Below are 22,020 nucleotides of genomic sequence, written 5' to 3' on the forward strand. Positions count from 1 at the left end.
GAAGACTGCTGCAGACAATTATTCGACAGCATCAATGTCAAATCAATGTGACTGTCCTTTCAAATTCTTTATAACTGATTCAGGTTATAGCAAGATTGAAAGACTTTATTATAACACAAATAAAAGCAATTTTCTTCGTTATTGGATATTCATACACATTAACAATAAATAATTATCCACATAAACTTATTTTAATATTTTGCTGTGTAATAAAAAGTTGTCCGACCTCGCTATCTGTACTATGTACACTTACTTGGTGCAGATGAAGGACTTGCAATATTTGCAGTACCAGTCAATCGGTCTGTTGCAGTCTGCAGTCAGACAGTTGGCATCTAATATAAACGAATAATAAGCTTATCATGATAAGGAACTGAATACTTTTAGCTCAACTAGAATGTTTTGCATTTTAAACGCTGTTCATACAATATGTTTGAAGTAATCATTGAAATATGAAGCACCTACAGTAGTTATTAAACTAGTACAGGCTTTAATTATGGAAGATTATGTTAGAAAGAGCCATTGTTATAATCTATTATGAGTCAAGGTAAGGAGGAGTAGGTTGAACATTTTATGATTTACGACAGCATCATAGACCTATTAATTGCACTAATTAAGTATAATTATTAGGTCTATGGACAGCATGCTCGCGATCCCAAGAAGGTATATTTGTAATTATATGGGCACAACTGTATGGCTCCAGGAAAATAACCATATGACTACAAGAAAGTAACCATATGACTATAGAAATGTAATCATATGACTACAGGAAGATAACCATATGACTACAGGAAGTTAACCATCTGACGACAGAAATGTAACCATATGACTACAAGCAGATAACCATATGACTACAGCAAAGTTACTATGCATGCAACTAGGAAAAGGCAACCATATGACTACAAGAAGGTAACCATTTGATTACAGGAAGATAACTATACGATGACGGCAAGGTAACCATATGACGATGGCAAGGTAACCATACGATTAATGGCTGGTTTACACTATATTGCCATATATCTGTGTTAATCACAAGCTACTTCTGTGATCGTCTGTAATAACAATGTTCACACTATCACAAACCCATCTGCGTTAATATCAGCGAATAGTCCGTAGTATAGCATTCTCATTATATGTGGTCACGGAAACAATGAAATGCTAGTCCCGCAGCAACTGTCATGAGAGAAAATATAGATCGAGCAATTCTCGACGACCAACCATCACCATCGATGAAGCGGTGAACATTGCATACACTGTTCTAGATGATTGGTGAACCATCGGAAAAGTTTGACAGCTGCAAACTTTCCCGATGTAGCCATGTTGCCTTGACGATGCCATCTGTTGCGGGGAACTTAGTCAATGAAGAATCGCTGAGAAGGCAACGTCGACATATGGCGATATAATGTGAACCAGCCTTACAGGAAGATAACCATGCGACTACAGAAAGGTAACTATACAATTAAAGAAAATTAGCCATATGACTACAAGAAGGTAACCATGCATGCTGACACTGATGTGACTGCAAACTCTAGTAATTCAATTCAACTGCCATTAAGGAAGTCCATGTTAATATGAAACCATGTCTATAACTGTTAGTAAGTAATCCTGAATATTGAAGTACTTTCTCAGAGAAGTTTTAGATTCTTCACTTACATTCTGCCACATCCAGTAACAAATACAGGCAACATCACAGAACAGCAGATGTATAACTCATGGTCTTTCTCCTGCCTCATGACAGATTATTAAACATCTTAAACTTACACTTTGTTGTTTTTATCTACTTCAATAAAGCACCAAATAAATGGGATAAATGTATTTATTAATCAATATTTGACAGAATGTACCAAATAATTTCAAAAGTTAGTGTTAAGAGAAAGTATCTCGAAATATTGTAGCAGCAAGCTCCCCTTAGACTCGGTCTATCGTAAGGCATTTTAGAGGCACCGCTAAAAATAGGACTAGAGCTCAACTAAAGACCAGTGGTTCATTTGGATAAAACGAATTGGAGAAACTTTCAGCTGTCTAACAGAATAGATAAACAACTGCCATAAAATCAGGAGTTAAAAGTTATAACAAGCACGGATTTCTTGAGACACATACATGTATATGTATGTACAATCACGAGTGCTATCAACACATGAAATTAAGGTTTTTTTTGTCTTTCACTTTGTCCAACGGTAAGTTTTTGATGCTGTGTACAATTTTAGAGGAGTTGAAAAAGTGGAGATGCACTATTTGCAAGGTCATTACCACTGACACAGCGAGGGTCCTACAATCCACAACATACATGTATATAAGAGATAAAGGATTGCTAAATGTATAAGGACATTAAAATGGGCAAACTAAATGTGTTCTATTGGCAATGAAAGGTTTTACTTTTACTCAGATATTGTTAAATCAACTAGAATATAATATCTTCAGTAGTTTTTATAATCATGAGTAACTCTTTGTGAAATTGTGCTTTAGTCAGCTGTAGTCGGAACCACTGTTAGTACCATCCAATAGTGAATCACCTTTCAAACAGCAACAATTTCTATGGATACCACCTTAAAATTTCTTTCTATGTCTATTATTACCTGCTTCATCAGTTTTCTCAGAAGCTTTTACTTTAGACAGGGCTTCAGTTAAACTTGACACTTGTCTCTTCATCTGCTCCATCTGCTGAGCGTACTCCTCCATCTCTTCCCATTCCTCAGCAACACCCATTATCTGGCAGGTGCTCTACAAGTGCTTGTCAAGAACTACAGGCGCTCGACAGATGGTGGTCACAAATTACTGACACTATACAGGTGCTTGTCTGTCACAAACTATATTAGCAAGTAGGGAGGCAGAGGCAGCTGATTGATACACTAACACAGCGATGACTGTCTGTTGATAACGAACACAATACAGCGCTGTTCCAGTGAACAGTTGTCCAATTGAAAAATCTTTTAGTTCACTGACATACCTTCGCATAATCAATACTCTCGCACAAATACAATAGAAAAGAAAATATGTAAATGCTGTCCATAGAGTCGAGCTGTGATGCACGTTGCCGATATAACAAAAGAAACTGTTTTACTGCTGCGATGCCAATACAGCGTCGGAACTTGCTCAACATTGAACCGGTCAACAAAAATAGTGATCCGGCTAGTCATTATTCTTATGACTAATTGAGCACTAGAGGTAGTTTTTAAACCAAATGCTCAACAATAACATCTATAGAAACAATTCAATCGAAGGTGTATAGATGACGGAGCAGTACGAAGTAATGGAGTCCTCAAATCTGGTCAGGACAGCCAATCTTACAAATCACCACAGAAACAAGCTTTAATTATACTTACGTACAAAATACTACCCACAAAAAGATCTACTTTCATTTAATTGTAAATGAAAAGCGGACTAATAAAACCAGGTTGTAGAATTAGTTTCTGCAGTATAGAATGAGGGCATATGTCATACCTTCAAGGACATTTATTTTCTTTACTTGCGTCTGTTAATCTTTGCAGTCTGTACACGCTAGCAGCAATTAACGAATTTGGGTAAAGTATGTACTATCCTTCCAATTGAACTGTTTGTGATGATCATGCTTTTCACTGAATCCAGCCGTGTGCACCAGATTCAAACGCTATATCATGTTGTGTTATGAGGCTGCTCATTCAAGAATAACTGGTTCTACCGCCAGACAGCTACTAACAGTTAGCTTTAATTCACTGACCATCGCGGTCATATGGATCAAACCAAGGCTATGACAGCCAGAGCAGTATCGTCTTTTCATGACAAGTTATAAAAGTTTATTTACTCGTTTAATATTTTGGTTTCAGTGAAAACCACCCAAATCTTTTAATTGAGGGCTAGGATAAAATAGGTAGTTCCATTTTATGATCTATAGCTACATTCAACTCTATGATTTTATTACTACCTGACATGCTACCAAATTGTAAAAAGCAGCTGTAGTTATTAACTGATATAAACCTTTACGCTCCAAACAATGACATCAACTAGAATTTTCAACTTATTGACAATTAATTGATCTCAAATAAGGAATTCCTGTATCCTGTATGAATTATATAGCCTGGTACCATGAAGAGGTCTTTTCAAGCACTATACCTTCCATCTTTTGGGCATTCTTTAATTACGACTCATTTTTAAAGGGAAACTGAAAAGCGACTAAAAGTAACAGCAAGTTTATAGAGATGCTGCATCTAAACTATTAAGTTATTAGAACTAGTCGACCTCAGACCTTGAAATACAACTTGTAAGAACTTCACAACACTACAGGAAGGCTGTACAGGACATAATGGTCTCGTAGGAATTGTCTCCCTTGAATATCATGCAAGCAAGATTTTAATATATCCAGCAAGATTGCTCAGTGTAAAAACACTCATACAAACTAATAATCAACCCTTACAAAGTGCTTAGCATGAAGATTGTAGCAATTGATGAATATTATGTAATAAGACCAACATCGTTGGATAAAACAAGTGGCAGTAACAAAGTTATATTACAGCAAAAATACTAACCCTCATATGATCAAAACCCCACAGCAAAAGAACGCTCACTCCAATCAGTATTGTACCAAATAATACTCTTTTTATAGCCTTAGAAGGAATACTTCACAAACGTAAGAGGCACTTCTGCGCAATACCTGGATTTCATGATCTCAACATATACAATTAGGCAATGGGTGAATAATATATTTCATGAAAACATACAGACATATATCTCTTCAACATTGGAACAAATGTACACAGCGTACCCATTATCAACTAGGAAGCATACATGACATATTTATCTGAAATCAGCGTGCCTCAGTAACGTCCAAGTTGAACAAGCCTTCGTGACGTGACCTAGACATATCAATAGGTACACAAACTATGGTGATTTGACAAGCAACTTTGTTTGGCTAAGCCAAAGAAAAAACATACACTTGTAGCAAACAAACGTTTGCAGTCAGCCACCTTGCTCCGCCGTTATCTTGTCTAGCCAGGCAGGGTGAACCTGTCCAATCATGTCTATTATCGTATTTACTTGTCCACATAAATCCTGTATTTGGCTGTCCCAAGTGACCAATGGTTCCTCGGCTGCAAGACAAACACGCACTTTTAAAGACTAATAACATACAGTGCACCTTCGAGTTACGATGACCCTGTTATACGATTTTTTGCCCTATGATGTAGAATATGATTTTTGCCTTACGATGTAGAACACAATTTTTCACTCTCTCCATACAAGATATTTTTCACTATACGATATCGACAAAAATTTCTCTCGAAATTTAAATTTGGCCGTCGGTGTGCTGATTACGTTAAAATAACAAATATGTATATATGTTATTCACCGAAATGTCTCTAACAACGAATGAAAGAGATACGAAGCTCGATCTCGCTCAGTTAACCGTTATTCATTATTAGTAATTGTAAAATCAAAACTGGAAATGGGTGATAAAATTTTAGCGGTGAAAAAATGAAGTTCAGTAAAATAGTTAAAAATACATACTAAAACTTAGCTTTAAGAATGTGTTTAGTAAGTTAAATTCAATTGTTTATGTTGTATATGTACGTCTGCCTCGAAGGTGAGAACTCATTACGGTATGTACTGCAGATGGTACATTGTAACGTTACATTTTATTGCAGACCATAACCACTAAATACACTAAAGTTACTGTAGGTATCTATAGTTACAAAAGCTAACATATTATTTTGTCACCAATTTTTAATATGTACATACTTATACGAAATTTTGATGATTTTTGCCAGGGATGTTTGCATTAGATATTTGCAATGGGTTTCAACACCCCTCTATACAAAATTTTCACCTTACAATGCCAACACTGGAACGAATTAAAATCGTATGGTGAGGGTCCACTGTAATGTCAAAGCTGTATACATGATGACTCGGCTGTCCACTGTACAGTCGATCTCATTTTTTTGGACCTCACTTCCCCAAACTTTCAATTGTCTGAACAACATCCAGGGTCTGAATAACTGTCAATTGTTTGTCCAAAGAATGACAACTTTGACCAATAGTTGGCTCTTACGAAAGATGACGTGAGCGACTGATGCCCGTGAGTTTTTGCCAGAGTGTTGTAATGTAAGTTTAATATTATTACTGCTATTAATATTATAATGTACCCTACTGCAGGTATAACCATATTTCACTCTCTCACTTACACCTCATATGCATACTGTACTGTACTGTAACCTAAGAGAATGTGTGCGAGACAATATAGGCTGTTTAATGAACGATACAGCACTCAATTGTCAATGGCCATTGAGTACAATGGAGAGCCATTTATTAGAGTGTGGGCATGCTGGCAACAAAGGCGAGAGCACAAACTGTGAAGATTGCGTCTCTTGTAAGGCTCTAGTCAGCAGATGAATGTGTATAGTTTGAAAATTGCTGCCTTGCTGAACATTCCAATAAAAAAGTTTAGTAGCTTATTCTGGGCTTTTCCAATGCCCGGACATGACCCAGACTGTATTACTCCATAAAAATTGTCTGTAACTGGCCAAAGCAATGATCGAGTTCTTTCAGTTGCTTGCGTAACTAACACACTACTTCAGGACTTGGCAATTGCCAATGGCATCTAACTAATAGAGATACAAAGTCATTAGAGAGAGTCATTGCTGTTACCATTCATGGTTGGAACCCAACAGTGATGACTATCACGCTACAAGTATATGTAGAAGTACTGCACTTGGCCTACAAACATGCTTCTCTTAGGTAAACCTTACAAAGAATAACAAGGTCAGCACTGTCCTTCTAATATTTGCATGCAAGGAAAAGTTTGATGTACGCTTGCAATGTATATATATAATAACAGATATATCACCAAGCTACATCATTTTCTACACTAAATAAATAGCAACCATGTCAAAACAGTATGCAGATAAGAAGCAATTCTATCATGTGAATGCAGTCAGACCTACCTTGGAAATGAACTATTCCGTTCAACTGGTCGATACTGCCCTCCATTCTTCCTTCAGAAATCATCTGTGATGCGATTTTTTCAGCCTGAAAAACGACGAGTTGATGATGACATCCAACCGTGAAAAAAAAACAGGTATCAGCAACAAGATACATGTATAGTCGAGCATTGCTAAAATGAATCGCATTATTCTGGATACGGAGCAAGATGAACAAATTTGGGCATAGCAGTTGCAATCAACGTGCAGTTAAGTACAAACAATTGGTGATTGGTTTATAACGATTTTAGTAGAAATATAGAGAGTTATTACATGTAGGAAACATTCGTCTATTGGAGTTGTTCATATGAATCACTCAAAAAAGTAAAATCTATTTTTCAATCATATCACTTGTGTCCTATTCGACTTTCATGATGGTGAAATATAAATTGATATGATTTATAAATATGTTAGAAAACCACAAGTTTGAAGGAGTAACTTATTTAACATTCAACAAAACAAAATGTTTGTAATACTATTGTGTAAACAGAAACTTCTGCAACCAAATAGCCATTACAGGAGTTGTCTAACCTTTGTTTCTATTTTTATAATTGTTTGGAAATTGTTTGGAAACCTCTGTTGGAAAATTCACACGCTAACGCTTGGTTTTTTGAGTGAATATTTCTGTGTTTAGACATTATCAGACTTCTATTTTCACCATGTTTTCATGAGGGTATCTATTTAATTTACTTTTTTGTATTTAAACTGTAATCTTTTTTAGGCTACATATTTTAAAGTATATGCAGTACAGTATAATGCGCAGTATGTAAACTAGCCGCTCCTACAACGTTTACCTCCTATAACGTAAATTTTAGTTAACATAAAAAATTTATGTAAAGTTTTTGTTTTGCACTATGTAAAAAATTCCATATAACGTAGTGTCAAGTCGAGGCAAATTCTCAAATATGATTTGACTGGTACTAGATCTCACGGCATTTGTGAGAGAAAACATGACGTACGTATAGCGTTGTATTTATTATACAGTATATACAACTTCCATGATATTTTAGTTTGTCCCGATCGATCATTAGATGTGTCGACAAAACAGAGAATAGCTAGTTGCGCAATTGTTCATAATTACTGAAAGGCATGTCTACCAAGTGGAATGTCACAAGTTGGAGTATTGTCAAAAGTCATCTTTTATCCTAACCTTGACCCCCTGGATACAAATAGACGACGAACAGGTAGACACCGCTCTTTTTATAGTCAAAATATATTTTTGTTTTGCTTTATTGTAGACGTATATAATATTTGTTCTTCGGTTTACTTTTCAGAATAGACTTAGCTGTATAAAAAAAAAACTAATCTTCGCAAATGGACATTGAAAATGTACATAACTTATTGTAAAATTAATCCAATCATGAGCCATAAAACGAGTGAAACTGATAAGAAAAAGAAGACAAATTGTCGATACAAACCAAAGCTAAGTCTAGTTTTTATCTTTTTGTATGGCCAAAGGGGTGAGTGTGGAAAGATCTTGGAACGAATTGGCAATTTACATGTATTTTACTGTTCGTATAACCTAAAATGCCTATTACGATTATTTACGTAGTAGGAGCGTCTACTATAGTGCAATGTATATAGGCCTGATTAGTGTGATTTTTCCTGTATATATAGACCTATATATAGGCATATCAGTTTAACCGGATGATCAGCTAAACTGAACCACCGACCACCCCTATTAGTCTGTTTTAACGAGTGTTGGCTGTAAAAAAAGGAATACACTTCTTTTAAAGTTGGTACAGACTACAACCTGCTACATAAATAACATCAATCGATTGTTTTATGTGGGTTCACTGATAAAAACAAGTTTAAAACAAGCAACAACCTAGTATCCATGGTATGGCACTGATTCAAAAAGCACACTTTAGGTGTTTATTTATGATGTAATTGCAAACCCTCGAAGCAGAAAATAAGTTATCATGAGATAGACAACTAGTCCTTTGCATCTTTGACTTGAGGCCATTTAACGCTCACCATATTTTACTGCACTCTTAATTATAATGACCTGAAACTTTTTTTCTGATGGAATAAAATAAAAATGAAATTATTCACTACTACCATCTACACTATGCAGTTTGGCAGTCTTAATGTCATAACCCAGAACAGAACCAGAAGAGTACATAAACACAAGGAGAAAGAATGAAAACCTACTTTCTCAGCAGGAATCTCAAGCAATGCCCCCAGTTCTTGGAAGGATATGTTATTATACATTTTACTGGCAGAGAGGAGGTTATGTTCTATGACAGCGCGATCTAAGATTGTAGATCCTGCAAGACATAGCGTAGAATTCTGTTGTTGATAAAATGAACTGTAGCACAAGTACTATGGGATATTGTAACAGCACGAGTTGGAAGCAGATATGCGAGCTTGTTGTCCACGGGGCACTCAAAAGGTATTAAAATTAAATGTCGATAAAAAAATTAGTGTTATAGGAAAAAAGGGGAGGATTTGTATTTGCACAGAATGAACCTAATATCTTACTGACTAGGTGATTAGAAAACTATCATCTTAATATCATGATTGAAAATAAAAATTTCGATTTGTAACAAAGTATCTGAAGGATTTCATACGATGAAACTATGCTGCTTGTGGAGGGAAGCCGGGAATTGATAATGTTTTATCAGAAAAGCGAAAAGCGAGGCTTGGTCGATGACCATAGGCAATGGCCATGAGAAACGTGTGATGAGGACTACACCTCTTAAAACCAGCGCTTAGATACCGTATGAGGAACTCAAATCAGCATTCAGGTATTTCCAAGTAACTACACATAGCATTAAAACATAGGATAGAAAACCTGCCCCTAGACAGAAAGACAAAAAACCAGTAACTAAAGAGAATTCATGTTCAGGAATACAGTACAGAGCGTTGACATTTGAGTATTTGACATGTTTGACAATGAGCGTTTGACATTTCAGTATAAGTTACCAGCTACTAACACTGAACAAATGGGAGTGTTAGTAGCTACCCTCTACTAGTAACTGGATTTGGTAGAGTTCACCTCCTACCACTCACCTTTGACATTGCTACCCTATCAAGACTTTTCTAAGATACTCAGCTACAGAAACAACCATTCACATATTTTTTCACAGCGCGAATTTTACAATGAGCATACTTCTGCCTCAACAAAAAATTTAAAAAAAAGAAGTGTAAACTATTATCAAGCCCTGGTGTATAGTTTTATTTGCCAAAGGTTTACAAAGAGGAATGGAAAATTTACTGGTATACATTATGCAGGAAAGCAGTCAAATCTAGGCCACACAGACTACACATATCAAGAGCAGGCCACATACCATCCGCAGTCATAGCCTTTTGGTGGTCCATGAGACGTGACTCAAACTCGAGGAGGTCTCTCCTGCTGATCACCTGATCCAAATACATCTTCTCTAGGATAGATTGCGAACTCAGCTGCGAACAGCGTTCATCCTTGAACAACGTGGCCAACATCCGTGACCTCTGCTGGCCTATCAACACGTACCACTAATGACATCATTACCAACCAAGAATGAGCAGAACAAACAAATTCATAATATTTGAACTTTCTAAAATTATGCTTTTATAAGCATCACTACTGAGTAGTATTGCGTATCTAAGGGATATATCTACTGAATATAAGTCTAAGCCTTTGGCTGCTGAAAACAACAAGATCCGCATAGAAAAACTAACACAAAACTGGAGCCTACACTATCTGTTTGTCTTCTCCGGTGATGAATAAAAATACAATCAAATTTAACAGGAATGACGTAAAAAATATACAAGTATAGGTATGTGAAACGGTATTTAGTATTTTTGTTAAACAGGTCAAATCTAAAATAAATTTCGTTAAAATTCAATTGAATGCTTCGATAAGCTATATTTGCAAATAACCATATCATAAGTATGGTATGTAAAACCATATAAAAAATATAGCATAAACCTTCAAGTATGTAGTACTACATACTTGAAGGTTTATGGGCTTTCCAACAAACACCCAAAGAACTCAGTTTCTTTCATTTGAAAAGGCATACATAAAACATACATGCCATTGGATCTATAATTTTAGTGACCATTCATAGATGCAACCCAAACAACTTAATCACATCAAATTGCCAGCAGCTAATCAGCGCAAAGGAAACAAACTCATTATCCGCGTAACAAGGACTCAACTAGTTTACCTAAATAACAGCACAAAAGGATAATCTAGTTTACCTGCGGAAGCTAAGATCGCACAAGTGAGTGTCTTCTCTAGAGCTGCGAGACGCTCCTCCTCACTAACAACAGTCTTAAAGGAGATCTCATGGTATCGCTGCGCTGCCTCGATAAACTTCCTCCGATAGTCTAGTACACGACCATAGCACGCCTGAAATATAATAAGATTCAAATATTTAGTGTAATACTAAAAACAGGAATCAGTAGTACTTAAAATGGACGAGGAGATAAATCCTAATCAACAATTGATCGCTAGTGCTCTTAGAACTCTTGGCTTTTCATTTGTAAAGGCAACTGAGCTGTTGACTCTTCAAACCTATAGATTCAAGCGCAGTCACTTATAAACACAGGAGCTCTACTTAAGAACGCATCAGCATGCACATATCTAGTAAATACTCAAATCTATACAAAAGGTATAAAACTATGCAGCCTTAGTTGGTGAAAAGTAAAGTAAAAGTAAATGTGAAAAAAAGATAAAGATATGAATAAGCTAAGAGTATGTTACTATAAACTTCAACTATCCTAAGCTAAAGTAAGTTACATCGCACGGTAAAGTAACCATAAAAACCTCATGTTATTTATTACGAGCAGTGAGCCCGACGATGCCTGAGATTAATTCATACTCAATCAGCAAGTCAGCAGGTGGGTGTTTAAGAGGCTGATTCTTAGTAAGCAGATAGAGTTTTGAAACCAAATATTTTAGTGACCTAGAGAAAAGTATGTGTATTGGGAGGATTTTTTATTAGACCAAATATGGGCTTTGTTTAGTTTGTTCACTGCAACCTATTACAAAGCGTACGATCGTCACTACATCTATCGCGAGTAATATTTACAATTGACGAAGTTCTCATCACCTAGCAACATGATTGAGTTGGAGGCTAGAAGCATTTTCATTGGATAAGGACTTCATTGTGGGCAGCAACCCAAGAATTTGAATAGAAAGTCCGTATCGAAACGACACTATGCTATGGCGTGAAGAAAAGCGCAACGTACGCACAATTGTTCAGTTTTAAATGATCAAGCCTTAATAAGCAGTCAGTTATCTAAATTAAATTGAATTTGTCAACTCTAAAAGGATCAGTAATTTTTGTAAGTAAAAATTAACTTTCTTATTTTTATATAGGTTTGAAATTTATTACAATTCTAACTGTTCTGTCAATTTACAGGTATATTCTACTAATGTGTTTGACATCATGATGTGTTAAGATTAATAAAATACCAGAACATTTATCTGACCATCTGTTGAGTGTTACTGGAGACTTAAAGAGCTTCCAATACAGTATGGAGCATTGCGCGATATATTTGGATGAAATCGGCCAAATATGTGTTTACACGGACTAACAGACAGACACGCAATGACAAAGCGGGATTTATTAATATAGATTTCATTAGTAATTTATTTTTTATAAAGTTTTATTCCATACAATAGTTTTAATATAAAATGTAATTACCGAAAGTATTCAAAATTAAGTTTTGGGACTGTCAAACAAATTAAATGATTTACATTGTACAGTCGAATCTGGAGATACGAGTTTGATTCGCTCCATGATCGAGCTAGCATACTCATTATGCCAGTTAAATTATCCCATCTTATAATAACTGAAAGTGCACTAAAGCGAACCAGACATAAAAAACATTCTGCAAGCATTGTAAATTATTAAAATAGTATATACTTCAATATGCTTTACTAATACAGAGTAAAAGTAAAGACAAAAACTATATTATGTAAAATGAAGAGATAATTATGCTTTCCTACCTTACCGACAGGTTATTGTAGCCAATAAAATTGAAGTTAGCTGAGCAAGAGCATTTTCTGAATGATAAACGTAATGACCATTTCCTTTTATGGCAAAAACAACAGCGATCGCAATGAATAGGTACTTTATTCCATGATTAAACAGAAAATCTATGTATTTGCAGAAAAAAAAGATTTGTGCATGAAGCTAATGTTCTTGAAGTACTTGCTGTTTATTTCCATCAAAATCATCCTCATTTCTTCCCACCTCTATTATTGGTTGTTTGAGCTTTTTCGGCCGATGATGGCCAAAGACAAAAGGTTATTTAATGGTATTTATTTAAGTTATTCCGTAAATAATTATGCATAATTAGTTCATTATGCACTCAATGCATAATGAACGCATGATGTACACATGATGAACGCATGATGAACGCATGATGTACACATGATGAACGCATGATGTACACCAGACCTTTTTCATCATGAATGCCATATGCGCAGTGGCAGTTTCCACAAAACAACGGCTCGTATCAAAAATTTTGGCTTATATGGGGCACAACAATTAAGCTTGGAAATAAAAAGACTTGTATATTGAGCTGATCGTAAATCGAGATATGACTGTAATTCCATGAGAATATTTACTCCGACACAAGACGGTTTTAACGCACATGTATGAAGCAGGTCTTGAAATCTATTAACTTTGTACGAAAAGGCATGACTAAACTACTAGAATAATGCACACAAGATAAACTAGGAAGTGATCTGGTGAAATAGTTCATGACAAACAGCAGAAGGAAATCGAATCATTCTGAATGTTTCCAAGAGCAGACGACTAGTAACACTCAAACGCTATGTGATTTGTGACACACGTGCTATACATAAAATACTGTAAAGCAGGTGTAATTAGTATAACTTAATATAAATGCAAAAGTATAAATGCATGAGATATACTGTATCTAATGATGATCATAAACAATACCATATGCATGGCAGAATACTATAAATTGGACCACATGTGGTATTTGAAATTAAGCTAAAAAAGACCAATTGTACAACCATAAAATGATATTGTGATGACAGGGCTCCTCACTAGGTGTACTAGAGAGTGCAATAGCACTTTCACCTTGTAGGAAATCTGAAGTTAAAATGATATTGTTATGACAGAGCTCCTCACGAGGTGTACTAGGTAGTGTAATAATACCTTTACCTTGTAGTAAATTTGAAGTTTCTCATCGGCTGTATCAGCCTGTAGATGGGATGCTCTGTTAATAAATGCCTCAGCATTTACAGGATCATCATCCTCAAGATATAATCTTGATATCTTTATATATGTGTCCAGCTTGTACTCTATCGTGTATTGCCTGTAAATCAAAGCATTCCAGTGTAGAGAGGAAACAACTCCAAGCACAATGTTAAGTTACGCCTATTGATTAACAACACCTGCTCTAGTAAAATTGTGTATTATATTGTGTATTGTTGCAGTAAACCCCGATGAGAGTATTTGGATGAGCGTTGGGGTACTCCAACTAACATACCCGTAACAGATTGAGAGACTAGTCTTAGATGTATAAAAAATAATAAAGTTAAAAGTAATTATTATAACAAAAATCGGCTAAAATGATTCCTCTGGTAGATCAGCCGTTACTTCAAGAATTAAATTACATGTACCTTTTATGGTTTATATATGTACATAAATAATTTCTAGCTTAAATTAACACAAATTTTAGTTTAAATCTACATGCTGTAATTTCTATAACTTGTTTTTTAACTTTAAGTTTAACTTTTCGAAAGCGAACAAGTATATATTTAAAAAATTGCAGTTTACAAAAAATAAAATGATGCATATAGTTGCTGCCTCAACTTACTTCTGCCCGGTCTCAAGAGGAATACCGGTCAAACACTGCGCTGCTTCCTTCCACCTCAACTGTTTCTCATACAGGCTTGCCAAATGCTGCCGAATTTGCACCACCTGAGAGAAATTGACATGAAAATTTGTGCTAGGGGGAGAAATAGGTTACAATGATGCCACAACTTGAAAGGTGTTGAAAAAGACATACACTATAATATAGTTCATGTTATTTATTATTGTATTACTTTGAAATGCACAGAAACTTGACAAGACTGGGGGTTGGATGTCTGATATACTGGTCAGTCCTCCCACACGACTATATTTAAAGTCAGCTAGACTACCATGAGCAATGATAATTAGGCTTCATTTGACAAATTAAAATTGAAAAGCTGAGAAGTTAATTACAAGGAAACATAATGTCAAACAAACCTATGAATGGCAGCGCATGAACAATATCACAATCCTATAATAAACATTGACATTCAAATAGATAACTATTATCAACAATAAATACTTTATTTAGCAAACAATTTATTGACAACATACTAATCAACAATTTTACACATTTCACAAGAAAGGTCTAGTTTATTTTCACCTTTCAGGGACTGGCAGACGGGTTAACTCTGTTTTTATCTAACAATAGTCAAGCAGTTCACTGTAGAACACTGCGTCCCCACACCCCTATATTCTCACCATGAATAATATACACAGACAAAGCTATAGTAAAACATGTGCGCTGAGCTAATGTAGCCAATTGTAGGCGTAACAGCAAACCTGATCTTCAAAAGAGATGACTCTTGGCTGTATTCTCTCGAGTATGCTCTGTCCAACGGGCTCGCTGACCTCATCGTCAAGTGTTGGAAGAGCATTGCAGAGCTCAGTGAGGACATTGCGTAATATCATGAGACTCACATCACTGACAAACACTACAACAGAAATGAAACTGACAAACACTATAACGGAGATGAAACTGACAAACACTACAAGAGAGATCAAACTGACAAACACTACAGCAGAGTAGAAACTGACAAACACTACAACAGAGTTGAAACTGACTAACACTACAACAGAGATGAAACTGACAAACACTACAACAGAGTTGAAACTGACAAACACTACAAGAGAGATGCAACTGACAAACACTACAACAGAGTAGAAACTGACAAACACTACAACAGAGATGAAACTGACAAACACTACAACAGAGTAGAAACTGACAAACACTATAACAGAGTTGAAACTGACAAATACTACAATGGAGATGCAACTGACAAACACTACAACAGAGATGAAACTGACAAACACTATAACAGAGTTGAAACTGACAAACACTACAACAGAGTTGAAACTGACAAATACTACAGCAAAGATAAAACTAACAAACAGTTAAAAATACCACAAATTTACATAGGCCTACTTATATTTTCTTAATTTAAATGACGTATTATTTGAAACTTTATGAATTCTATTAACTTTATGAAACACAATGATTTTTGCGTTTTCGTGAACTTCTATTTCCAGCTTTTCGTATAGTTCAATTGCTAAATCGTGGTGAAGGTCATACTTTTCACGTGGACAGTTGTATTATCTCGAGTAGGAATGAATGGCCTCTACATTCTTTCACCGTTTGGTCAGACAAAGACAGTACGATATCTCATTTTTACATTTGTACCAGTATCAAGAGGCACCAGCATCGTCGTATTTAAAGTTTTGATGGATAGCTTCTGGTGGAACAGTAACCTTTTTTATACACACACTTCAGGATTTTTATTTGGTTTTCTCAGTTCACATTAATTGTATCATTGCCGAATCATATTTTATTGTAATCATAACAAAACTGACTTAATTTAGCTATTACTTGCTAATTATTCCACATTTACATCGAAACCTTTTTATAGCCATTTTATTATTTATTTATTTATTTGACCTGCACGAAACATTTTCCTCATGATATGAAGTTTAAAAGTTGTTTGACAAAGTTTGAAAACCTTTACAGTTGTTATTATTTTCTCTCTCAATTTATTTCAATTACACAAAACACTTTTCTCATGATATGTAGTTTGAAAGTTAGAATGTCAAATGTTGTTATATTAAGAAACATTTTAAATTTAGATGTTAAACTTAGAGCTGCAAGCTAAGATCGAATGCTAAAATTTGGATAACAATACTTGAAAAAGGCCAGCTCACATAAACTTAATAATAAAAAATAATACTGAATGTTCATAGACTTGTAAACAAAAGATTGAAAATGGCATAGAAAAAATCTTTTATGAAATAACCACCCAATTTATAACTATGCCACGCAATCGAAAACCACTGAGCACACCAGACATAAACAACTAGCATGTCCTATATTTAGAACATCCTTATATCACAAGAATTTCTTTTTTAACTACTGTCGAATGCTCATGTTATTATTTTTTTTTCACATGGCCCTGTTTGCTTTTGCCGACATTGACTGGTGAAATAAAGTTAAAGGTCAAATAAAATTCAATTTGTTGCTGACAAAAATCTATTGTGTACTACAGTTTTAATACTACTGAGTACTAAATACTACTCTTGAGACTACAGTTGTAATACAAATTAGTAGGTGCAAATATGCGTAATATGGTTAACGGATTAATCATTAGGCATCTAAATTTACTGAAAGTTGTAATTATGAAGGTTTAATTTAACTGCAAATTGCATACACCTTTGTGGTGAATTATGCAGGGCTTGGAGATAATGCAATATTCTTATAACATGAAAAAACTCACAATCAATCATGCGAACTAGTTTGCAACAACTTCATGAAGGAATTCATGAAAAAGTCTACCAGATACCTGATTGTATGAAACTCTGTAGGGTGCTTAAAAGTTCTGGCTTGGACAGAACAAAAATCTTAGCCAAGATCTCTTTATACCTAAAATAACATGAAACTTGAAATGTAGACAGCACAAAGAACAATGAGACCCACAGAAACAACCCTATTTGAAAAACACTAACCATAGCTTTAGGAAAAGGTAACCGATTTTTCCATCTCAGATTTACAGCATGTTTGCGCCACAGGAAACGAAGAAAGACGAGACACCACTAATTCTGGCATTTGGTTGCTTCACTAAGAATAAGAAACCAAGTGAATTGATATATTTCCCCTGAAGGTTAATCAGGAAAATTATTTTGCTAGAGATTACTACAAGATATTCTTTGGCAAGTATCCCATGAGCCTTATCCAGTACACATGGGACACTAATCTTTTCCCTAATATTATATATATTATATAATATATTATTTGTATGCATAATATATAATATAATATATTCCTAATGTAACATATTTATAATATAAATAATGTAAATGTACATAATATATTTTTTATATTTAATATGTTATTTTTTAACTAATATTTGTAAGCACGCAACCTTCGCTATTTTCTTCATTCCATCTTGTAGCGTTACTAGTACTAGTTTAGCTGATCAAGTGCTAATCTAGGTACAGTGTTTCCTTGGTACTTTACAGATCAGCATTCCCGGCTTCACTGCTTCGTGAAGTAAAAATATTCAGTAAAAAATAAAAAAAACTAAAATACATAAATCTCCCTCATACTCTGGCCCAATAAGATCCTTCTGCAAGCATTATTGTGATAGCAGTTGTCGTGTCTTACAATTCGCTGTTTTCATTTAAGGTTTTTGAGAAGTGAAAAAATTCAAAGTTTTTGTGACACTCTTCATCATGCCTCTTTAATGCCCTCTACCCTCAAAATCGTCTGATGAACCAATAGGCATAAGGGTGATGCTACTTTGCAGATCTTCACCTATGCAGACAATTCTGGTCCCCATTTACCATGATAAATGAGGGAACACTGTACTGTAAATCTCTTATCAGTGTAACAAGTTATGTATGCGCTATTCGACAGGGCAAACAATTGTAAAGATTAAAACCTAAGAGTAAAGTATAACTAAAAGTCATATTGTTTCATATTATTGATATATGATTATTCATATATTGATTACATGTTTGCCAGGTCAACCAATGGCCAGTCTAATGTGTACAGTAGAGTACACAATGAAAACAATGTGTTTGTACAGCAAAAAGGAATGAAAAACTAACAAACTTGCAACTAAAGTAATCACCAAAGAGGGATTAAGGGGGAAGCAAAAATATATTTAACCTTAAAACAATTATAAAGGTCATCATCCACACGAGTATGAAGACTTTGTGCTGATTGTCTACTAATATCGTTGCACAGAAGAACAGAATTACGTAAAAATGTACTAGGGTCTTAAAAATAATATAAATCAGCAAATATATTGCCTAAATTAGAATACTCAGCTCTGGTTGCTTGGCTACTTGGTCTCTACTTGCAAACAAAAAGAAACTCATTGAATATCACATTATATTGCAACATGCAACTAAACATGTCTGCACAATCTATAGGTTAATGTATGCAGTCTTTGAGTTGACATAAATACAATATGGTTTAAAAGAATTCTAACATGATCTCACCCTAACATCCTCATAATAGCTAATAAGGTGCAAAACAGGAACAAGTGAATAGCTGCAACCTTTTTTGAACATCAGGAGAATTGTAGAAAATAAAAAATGACAACATGTCTTTCCCATCAGTTAAAGAAGGAACTGTGGAGTTGTTGTAAACTTTTTTTGTCCCAACGAAGCTGCTTATTGCATATCAGCCAAACTCAAAACAACAGATAGTACAGATAGTACTAAGTGTTATAACGGGATTGAGTAGTACTTAAAATGGTCGAGGAGATAAATCATAATCAACATTGATCGTTAGTGCTCTTAGAAGTTCTGGAATTTCATTTGTAATGCCAACTCTAGGTGAAAGGTGTAACATTTACTCACAGTATAAATTGTAAACATGCGTATTAATTAGACAAAGAAAGTCAAGCGTTTAGACCAGAGCAGTCAGTTTAAAGAATTTTACTTTGATGGATACAATAATGGCTAAACACCTTTATGCTTTTGTTTATCATTGAAAATTAGTAGATTTTATAAAATTCTTTTTCCTTATTTGGCTTGGATTTTGTTAGTAAGAATGTAGTAAGCACAGAACAATGATCGTTACTGATGGCTTGGTTGACTTTGCAAATGTAGTTTTTGAGAAAATTCAGCTATTTTTATATTCCCAGAAATTTAAGTGGCAAAGATACTTTTTTATGCCCGTTTAGTCATTTTGAAAATACCTCATACAGGTATATCCTCTGGGACAGCCTAGTAGTCTCAGACATCTTTGGGGTTGCTCTCATCTCAAAACATTCTCATCTCAAAACATGCTCGTCTCAAAGCAGGCTCATCTCAAAGCATGCTCATTTCAACCCATGCTCATGTCAACCCATGCTCATCTCAAAGCGGGCTCATCTGAGAGCATGCTCATTTCAACCCATGCTCATGTCAACCCATGCTCATCTCAAAACATTCTTTTATTTTTCTATATCAAGCTAATAAGTCACTAGTATGTTTCTTATTTTTTATGAAGGTTGCTGATAATATTTTAATATATTTAAACAAATCGGCTTGTCTCTAGTCTCACGAGTTTATAAAAGCTTGATTTTTCAAAGCCTCCAATGTCAGTGTATCCATCCAACTTTTTATCTAATAGTTGATCAGTCATAAGATATACACTTGACTTTTGCACAGAACCATCAGAAACAGGTGCTTTTCAGAAGAACTATGAAACAACCTTTCACATGAATCACATTAAATTCACACGGATTTTCCCATTTTAACCAGTCATATTATAACAACACTTTGATTCACCGAAACGAATTATATATCTAGTCTTTCAATGCCAAACTTAACAGCACACTTTACTTTATCCATGAAAATGCAAAGAATCTGTCACCAGAAAATTATTCAGGTCTGCAATTGTCCTTTTTAGAAATAGTTACAAGGAACACTATATCAGTATGGCTCAAAAGATTTCAAGAGTCGTTTGGTCGTTAGTTCACTAAAGCATTAGAGCATGGAAGCTGGTAGTTAAGGCTGTTAATAATTGCCTGTTAATAGTTATGCAGCATATGCAGTAGGCACAAACCCCCCACTCAAAAGTGATAAAGAGGTAGCGTCGCATCTCTTAGTAAACAATTCCTAACAGAAAACAGCCGAAATGCAAAGTAAGTCTGTTCTGCTAGTTGTACCCTAACAGCGCCATACAAATTATCGCAACAGGTAAGCTGTTTGCATCATAGTGCAGCAGAGAAGAGCACTTCATACAAATATGCTTTTGAGTCTAACCAAACCCCCGTTAGTCATTGGTTAGTATCTAACTCTTGATGAAGTCAGCGTTTCTAATGTTGACGAGAAAAGTGCAGCCTTTCTTTTCTACATTATTCACAGATTGTATAAAAAAGTTGGCGTGGTTTTGTATATCTGACACTAAGGCGAGAAAAAGATGGACTAAGAGAAATAGGAAGGAACAAAAATTGATACAATGGAGGAAAAAGATAACTATGAGAAAGAAAAATAGGCAACAATAAATGCACGTGTATACCCACGTTTGTATACACGTGCGTATAGCTATGTATAAAAAAGAGAAAGATAATAGTATCACAACAACAATAATATTATTAAACTATATGTAGAACTGTGTATACCATAAAGGAGAAGACTAGGAAGGCCAAAATGGAAAACAGGAAAACGGAAAACAGAAAAAATATTCATGAAACAAATGAATTGACAGAAAATGCTCAATATTAATTAGAACGGCCCTATTTTAGCAAATACGATCTGTTAACACGGCATAAAAATGTTGGAGAAAAACACAACAGCCCTAGCTGTGACGCTGTCACCTATAAAACTAGTTCTTACTTTTCAACCAGCTCTTTGTGAGACGCACTAGAACCAGATATGGCAACAAGATTTTCAATAGCAGTGGTCAAATCGGAATTACTAGATTTTGTTGTCATTTTTCATTCGAGATTAGCTTTTGCTATAGCTATAGATGTTCAGACATAACAGCGCACGATAATACTTCAACTTTAACTTCTGAACCTGAGCGAGTCGGAACGTTGTACTGACGTATCATAAACAGTTCGGCCAACCTGACGACCACAGTCTAAGTTTGCTACAACAAGCGCAATTTTCGTAACACTGTTCATGCAATGGGGCATAGTATTAGAAGTAATACTAGAACCTGTTGCCGTGCACAGTAGCTTTGACTGCGTTATCTGTGTGATATTGTAATTATTAATTAAAATTCAACACTTTTCTTGCTAGGTTGTATCGTTTACAATTCATTTGCAAGACAACTGTACGGACTGTACCGAAGGATTTATTTTTGGATAATTTAGCACCAC

The 22,020-nt window shown here is 35.0% G+C and overlaps 1 protein-coding gene across 1 annotated transcript in view; it reads right to left on the reverse strand.

Moving 5' to 3' along the window:
* The window catches only part of LOC137388821 (uncharacterized), a 28,892-nt gene extending 7,203 nt beyond the window's left edge, over window positions 1–21,689 (reverse strand). The window contains exons 1-13 of the mRNA XM_068075276.1: window positions 21,533–21,689; window positions 17,542–17,621; window positions 15,494–15,645; window positions 14,736–14,839; window positions 14,078–14,231; window positions 11,133–11,283; window positions 10,238–10,408; window positions 9,099–9,214; window positions 6,909–6,993; window positions 5,008–5,060; window positions 2,780–2,794; window positions 2,574–2,706; window positions 254–332 (exon numbers count right to left, since the gene is read on the reverse strand). Coding sequence (XP_067931377.1) covers window positions 254–332; window positions 2,574–2,706; window positions 2,780–2,794; window positions 5,008–5,060; window positions 6,909–6,993; window positions 9,099–9,214; window positions 10,238–10,408; window positions 11,133–11,283; window positions 14,078–14,231; window positions 14,736–14,839; window positions 15,494–15,645; window positions 17,542–17,621; window positions 21,533–21,630 — 1,391 coding nt within the window. The 5' untranslated portion in view covers window positions 21,631–21,689. The remainder of the gene's footprint in view (window positions 1–253; window positions 333–2,573; window positions 2,707–2,779; window positions 2,795–5,007; window positions 5,061–6,908; window positions 6,994–9,098; window positions 9,215–10,237; window positions 10,409–11,132; window positions 11,284–14,077; window positions 14,232–14,735; window positions 14,840–15,493; window positions 15,646–17,541; window positions 17,622–21,532) is intronic.
* Window positions 21,690–22,020: the final 331 nt, after the last annotated feature.

This window comes from Watersipora subatra, chromosome 2 (assembly GCF_963576615.1).
Source record: "Watersipora subatra chromosome 2, tzWatSuba1.1, whole genome shotgun sequence".
Lineage (NCBI taxonomy): Eukaryota > Metazoa > Bryozoa > Gymnolaemata > Cheilostomatida > Watersiporidae > Watersipora > Watersipora subatra.